This window comes from Oncorhynchus keta, chromosome 24, assembly GCF_023373465.1.
Source record: "Oncorhynchus keta strain PuntledgeMale-10-30-2019 chromosome 24, Oket_V2, whole genome shotgun sequence".
In the NCBI taxonomy this organism is placed as follows: domain Eukaryota; kingdom Metazoa; phylum Chordata; class Actinopteri; order Salmoniformes; family Salmonidae; genus Oncorhynchus; species Oncorhynchus keta.
The window spans coordinates 3,052,065-3,059,677 of record NC_068444.1 but is presented as its reverse complement, the minus strand read 5'-3'; the positions used below and the strand labels follow the sequence as shown (position 1 = coordinate 3,059,677).

Sequence of the window (7,613 nt, the reverse complement as noted above, 5' to 3'; positions counted from 1 at the left end):
GTCATTGTCCTGTTGAAAAACAAATGATAGTCAAATATTAGTCCCACTAAGCATAAACCAGATGGGATGGCGTATCGCTGCAGAGTGCTGTGGTAGCCATGCTGGTTATGTGTGCCTTGAATTCTAAATAAATCACTGACAGTGTCACCAGCAAAGCACAATCACACCTCCTCCTCCATGCTTCACGGTGGGAACCACGCATGAGAAGATCATCCGTTCACCTACTCCGCATCTCACAAAGACACGGCAGTTTGAATCAAAAATATCAAATTTGGACTCATCAGACAAAAGGATAGATTTCCACCAGTCTAATGTCCCATTGTTCACACACAATTTAATCTTCAGTCTCTGATGTATGGTAGTGGTGAGACAGATAGAGTGCCAGTAAATTAGATCTCCACTAAAGCAGCCCTGGTCCCTAGGGATCCAGCCGAGTGGCTAGAGATGAGATGACTGAGACAGAGAGATCTCCACCTAAAACAGCCCTGGTCCCTAGGGATCCAGCCGAGTGGCTAGAGATGAGATGACTGAGACAGGGTTGGGCTCCTTTGGAATCGCTGATCAACAAGAAAGGAAACAGACATCACATGTGGTGATGCTACATTTATGTCCATAACCTAGCAGCCACACCTGGTGGAAGTGATGTCATTTGAGGCTGTTGGCAAATGTTTGATGCATTTTTTTAAATTGATAGAAAAGGTTATTGGAGGACGAGAGTCGTAATTGTCATTTGTGTGATTGATATAGACAGAGTTCACATGAGCATTATAGAGAGTTAGGGAGAGAGAGAAACAGAGGAGGTGGGGTGGGAGGGAGGATAGAGGAGGTGGGGAAGGGGAGGTGGTGAGGAGGGGAGGTAGGGAGGAGGTGGGGGAGGGAGGGAGGGAGAGAAACAGAGAGGAGGGAGGGAGGAGAGAGAGAGAGAGAGAGAGAGAGAGAGAGAGAGAGAGAGAGAGAGAGAGAGAGAGAGAGAGAGGGAAAGGGGAGGGTTATAATAGCTCTACTTTCTCAGGCTCCATTCTTTACCTCTGGTTAGCCACACTGGAGCTGAGCTGGAAGCTTCCATTGTGTGAAAAGGAGGGACACACACACAATGACATGATATCTCCTTATTCTGACAGGAGAAAGAAAGAGAGAGAGAGAGAGAGAGTAGAGAGGGAGAGAGAGAGAGAGAGAGAGAGAGAGAGAGAGAGAGAGAGAGGAGAGAGAGAGAGAGAGAGAAGAGAGGAGAGAGGGAGAGAGAGGAGAGAGAGAGAGAGAGAGAGAGAGAGAGAGAGAGAGAGAGAGGAGAGAGAGAGAGAGAGAGAGAGAGAGAGAGAGAGAGAGAGGGGGGCACAAGGGAGGGAAAGAGTGAGAGCTCTTGTCACTGCTGCCCTGCACCGTAGGAGCAGAAGACTGTAAAAAGCTGCTCGAGATTTGAAAGGCTTCTGGTCTCTCAGAGGAAGCTGAGGAGAGAGAGGAGAGGAGAGGAGGAGAGGGGGAGGAGGCAGAGAGCAGCAGCTACACAGCAAACAGGCGAGTCAGAGAGGCATAGAGAGAGAATATAATTGTATCCCTCTCATCCGGTTTTTGTTTCGTTTGAAGATTCGTTCTCTTGGCTTTCTGCTACATCACTCTACGCTTTTGGCTCCTGGGGTTGTTGCCTCATTGGACAGACAGAGACCGTCTGTGATGTAGACAGATACATCTACGGAGAATGACGGAGAGGCTCGAGGAGAGGCTGTGAAAAAAGGACCCGTGACAACAGAGAGAGAGAGAGAGAGAGAAGCAACGAGACTCGGAGAGAAGAAAACAAGGATCCATTCCAGGAGGAGAGAGAAGGAAGGATTAACAGAACAGAGGAAGAGAGAGAAGGAAGGATTAACAGAACAGAGAAAGAGAGAGAAGGAAGGATTAACAGAACAGAGAAAGAGAGAGAAGGAAGGATTAACAGAACAGAGAAAGAGAGAGAAGGAAGGATTAACAGAACAGAGAAAGAGAGAGAAGGAAGGATTAACAGAACAGAGAAAGAGAGAGAAGGAAGGATTAACAGAACAGAGAAAGAGAGAGAAGGAAGGATTAACAGAACAGAGAAAGAGAGAGAAGGAAGGATTAACTGAACAGAGAAAGAGAGAGAAGGAAGGATTAACAGAACAGAGGAAGAGAAGATTAACAGAACAGAGGAAGGATTAACAGAACAGAGAAAGAGAGAGAAGGAAGGATTAACAGAACAGAGAAAGAGAGAGAAGGAAGGATTAACAGAACAGAGAAAGAGAGAGAAGGAAGGATTAACAGAACAGAGAAAGAGAGAGAAGGAAGGATTAACAGAACAGAGAAAGAGAGAGAAGGATAAAGCATATGCTGTGGACGGAGTGAGAGACGGAATCAGTCCTAAATCTTTTCTCTGGATGTAAGTGTGCTCTCCTCTCCTCCCGGCAGTGGGAGAGGAGGCAGAGAGGAGCTCAGACCAGGAGGAGGTGGGGGGAGGGGTAGATGAAGAGGGGGCTGGGGCGCAGCAGGAGGACAGTGGGGTTGAGGGAGATCTAGCAGAGGAGGAGAATGGGAGCTGAGCAGTCCCTGGAAGATGGACAGGCTCCCTGTCAAACCAAGGAGCACACAGAGACCATGTGAGTTCTGATTCCTGAGTTCTAGGTTCTGAGTTCCCGAGTTTTGAGTTCTAGGGATTGCTGTTCTGAGTTGGGGGTATGGTTGGACTGGGCTGTGTGCTCTGGGGTTTTGTCCGGACGGATGGGGCCATTTCTCTTGTTGTTTTGGTTCTGTGGATGTCCATGCATACGAGGTTACAAACTGAGTTCTGATGCCTGGTCCGGTCCACCTGGGCTGTATAGGGATCTCCTCCATGCATACGAGGCTATAAACTGAGTTCTGATGCCTGGTCCGGTCCACCTGGGCTGTGACTGTTGTTGTAGGGATCTCCTCCATGCATACGAGGTTACAAACTGAGTTCTGATGTCTGGTCCGGTCCACCTGGGCTGTATAGGGATCTCCTCCATGCATACGAGGCTATAAACTGAGTTCTGATGCCTGGTCCGGTCCACCTGGGTTGTATAGGGATCTCTATACACACCGCCCATCAACAAAAGGCTTTTGTACCCATACAGTATCCAAACACGTGTATGAGCATATGCACACCCATGGGCCTCTGTATGGGGGACGGGACCCTAATTGACACACAAATAAACAATAAAAAGTGAACAGTAAACATTACACTCACAGACGTGGCAAAATGAGCAGACTTCCAGGAAATTAACTTTAATATATTATATTAATATATTTTTTGCTTGCAAGGTGGGTGGTGGATACGAAGGTGGGAACACAGACCCATTTGCCATTGCGGCCTCTCATGACATAGACTGACCAGGTGACTCCAGGTGAAAGCTATGAACTCGTATTTACGTCACTTTGCTAAATCCACTTTAATCAGTGTAGATGAATTTAAAACACAGATTACATGTTTTAAGCTTTGAGACAGTTGACACATGGATTGTGTATGTGTGCCGTTCAGAGGGTGAATGGGCAAGACAAAAATGTTTAATTTGACCATGGTACATCAGTTTATGTGTGTCAAGAATTGCAACGCTGCTGGAGTTTTCACACTAAACAGTTTCAAGTGTGTATCAATAATGGTCTCCCACCCAAAGGACATCCAGCCAATTTGACACAACTGTGGGAAGCACTGGAGTCAACATGGGCCCAGCATCCCTGCGGAATGTTATAAAACACCTTGTAGAGTCCATGACCTGATGAACTGAGGCTGTTCTGAGGGAAAAAGAGGGGAGGTGTTCCTAATGTTTTGTCCACTCAGTATAGACGTACCAGATTGGTTGGCCCCTAATGAGACTACTTTGCTCTTATGTGCTTTGTATGTGAGTCTGTGAGTCTGTACAGTATACAGTATATGTTTGTGTCTCTATGTGTGTCTGCGTGAGCATGTGTGTGTGTGTGTGCGCGCGTGTGTGTGTGTGTGTGTGTGTGCGTTGGCCGCGAGGACGGCTTTGCAGGCAGTTTGAGTTCTTAACCACAACGGAACAGACGGCGCTGGGCTAGCATCTCCACGTTACCATGGTTTCATACACCATGTGACATGTCCTCTTCAGCGTAGACTGGGCCTCTAAACAGCTGCTAATTACTGCCGAACACATTACTCGTAACCACTGAACTAGACCTATATCACTTTGGCCTAATGTCAAAACACTAACACTTATTGGCCTTTTCACATATGTTCAGTTATTGCTTGGTAATAATATAATATAATATAATATAATATAATATAATATAATATATAAGGACCAGTAAGGGAGAGAGTTCCTGTTGAACACCTTAATCCAAAGGAGTTGGGTTGCTATGGATTCTGGTTACTATGGATTCTGGTTACTATGGATTCTGGTTACTATGGATTCTGGGTACTATGAATTGTGGTTACTATAGATCCTGTTTACAGAGGATTATGGTTTCTATGGATCCTATGGGTTATGGTTACTATGGATCCTATGGATTATGGTTACTATGGATTATGGTTACTATGGATCCTATGGATTATGGTTACTAAGGATAATATGGATTATGGTTACTATGGATTATGGTTACTATGGATTATGGTTACTATGGATTATGGTTACTATGGATTATGGTTACTATGGATTATGGTTACTATGGATTATGGTTACTATGGATTATGGTTACTATGGATCCTATGGATTATGGTTACTAAGGATAATATGGATTATGGTTACTATGGATTATGGTTACTATGGATTATGGTTACTATGGATCCTATGGATTGTGGTTACTATGGTTCCTATGGATTATGTTATTAAGGGTAATGCTTGGTATGGATCCTATGTAGTATGGTTACTATGGATCCTATGGATTATGGTTAATATGGACCCTATGGATTATGGTTACTATGGACCCTATGGATTATGTTATTAAGGGTAATGGTTGGTATGGATCCTATGTAGTATGGTTACTATGGATCCTATGGATAATGGTTACTATGGACCCTATGGATTATGGTCACTATGGATCCTATGCAGTATGGTTACTATGGTTCCTATGGATTATGTTATTAAGGGTAATGGTTGGTATGGATCCTATGCAGTATGGTTACTATTGATCATATGTATTATGGTTACTATGGATTATGGTTACTATGGATTGTGGTTACTATGGATTATGGTTACTATGGATTATGGTTACTATTGATCCTATGGATTGTGGTTACTATGGTTCCTATGGATTATGTTATTAAGGGTAATGGTTGGTATGGATCCTATGTAGTATGGTTACTATGGATCCTATGTAGTATGGTTACTATGGATCCTATGGATTATGGTTACTATGGATCCTATGTAGTATGGTTACTATGGATTATGGTTACTATGGATCCTATGGATAATGGTTACTATGGATCCTATGGATTATGGTTACTATGGATCCTATGGAGTATGGTTACTATGGATCCTATGTAGTATGGTTACTATGGATCCTATGTAGTATGGTTACTATGGATAATGGTTACTATTGATCCTATGGATTATGGTTACTATGGATCCTATGTAGTATGGTTACTATGGATCCTATGTAGTATGGTTACTATGGATCATGGTTACTATGGATCCTATGTAGTATGGTTACTATGGATCCTATGTAGTATGGTTACTATGGATAATGGTTACTATTGATCCTATGTAGTATGGTTACTATGGATATATGTAGTATGGTTACTATGGACCCTATGGATTATGGTTACTATGGATCCTATGTAGTATGGTTACTATGGATACTATGGAGTATGGTTACTATGGATCCTATGCAGTATGGTTACTATGGATCATATGGATTATGGTTACTATGGATCATATGGATAATGGTTACTATGGATCCTATGGATTATGGTTACTATGGATCCTATGCAGTATGGTTACTATTGATAATATGGATTATGGTTACTATGGATTATGGTTACTATGGATCCTATGGATAATGGTTACTATGGATCCTATGGATTATGGTTACTATGGATCCTATGCAGTATGGTTACTATGGATCCTATGCAGTATGGTTACTATGGATATATGTAGTATGGTTACTATGGATCCTATGTAGTATGGTTACTATGGATATATGTAGTATGGTTACTATGGACCCTATGGATTATGGTTACTATGGATAATGGTTACTATGGATCCTATGTAGTATGGTTAATATGGACCCTATGGATTATGTTATTAAGGGTAATGGTTACTATGGATCCTATGGATTATGGTTACTATGGATCCTATGCAGTATGGTTACTATTGATCATATGGATTATGGTTACTATGGATTATGGTTACTATTGATCATATGGATTATGGTTACTATGGATTATGGTTACTATGGATTATGGTTACAATTGATCCTATGGATTGTGGTTACTATGGTTCCTATGGATTATGTTATTAAGGGTAATGGTTGGTATGGATCCTATGTAGTATGGTTACTATGGATCCTATGTAGTATGGTTACTATGGATCCTATGTAGTATGGTTACTATGGATCATATGGATTATGGTTACTATGGATCCTATGGATTATGGTTACTATGGATCCTATGCAGTATGGTTACTATGGATCCTATGGATAATGGTTACTATGGATCCTATGGATTATGGTTACTATGGATCATATGGATTATGGTTACTATGGATTATGGTTACTATGGATTATGGTTACTATGGATCCTATGGATTGTGGTTACTATGGTTCCTATGGATTATGTTATTAAGGATAATGGTTACTATGGATCCTATGGATTATGGTTACTATTGATCATATGGATTATGGTTACTATGGATTATGGTTACTATGGATCCTATGGATTATGGTTACTATGGATCCTATGCAGTATGGTTACTATTGATCATATGGATTATGGTTACTATGGATTATGGTTACTATGGATTATGGTTACTATGGATCCTATGGATTGTGGTTACTATGGTTCCTATGGATTATGTTATTAAGGGTAATGGTTGGTATGGATCCTATGTAGTATGGTTACTATGGATCCTATGGATAATGGTTACTATGGATCCTATGTAGTATGGTTACTATGGATCCTATGGAGTATGGTTACTATGGATCCTATGCAGTATGGTTACTATGGATCCTATGCAGTATGGTTACTATGGATTATGGTTACTATGGATCCTATGGATAATGGTTACTATGGATCCTATGGATTATGGTTACTATGGATCCTATGCAGTATGGTTACTATGGATAATGGTTACTATGGATCCTATGTAGTATGGTTAATATGGACCCTATGGATTATGGTTACTATGGATCTTATGTAGTATGGTTACTATGGATAATGGTTACTATGGATCCTATAGATTATGGTTACTATGGATCCTATGTAGTATGGTTAATATGGACCCTATGGAGTATGGTTACTATGGATAATGGTTACTATTGATTATGGTTACTATGGATAATGGTTACTATTGATCCTATGGATTATGGTTACTATGGATCCTATGTAGTATGGTTACTATGGATAATGGTTACTATTGATCCTATGGATTATGCCTGTTTGCCTGTATTGATCATTCTATAGGCAGTGC

At 41.6% G+C, this 7,613-nt stretch overlaps 1 protein-coding gene across 12 annotated transcripts in view; it reads left to right on the top strand.

Moving 5' to 3' along the window:
* The first annotated feature begins 2,166 nt into the window (after window positions 1-2,166).
* LOC118381162 (transforming acidic coiled-coil-containing protein 2-like) overlaps window positions 2,167-7,613 on the top strand; it is an 85,268-nt gene continuing 79,821 nt past the window's right edge. For 11 of the 12 annotated variants that reach the window (XM_052477463.1, XM_052477457.1, XM_052477462.1 and 8 more), the window contains exon 1: window positions 2,469-2,606. In XM_052477463.1, coding sequence (XP_052333423.1) covers window positions 2,539-2,606 — 68 coding nt within the window. In that variant the 5' untranslated portion in view covers window positions 2,469-2,538. Of the gene's footprint in view, window positions 2,390-2,468; window positions 2,607-7,613 lie in introns of those variants that run through there. The other variant, XM_052477461.1, reaches the window with a different exon arrangement.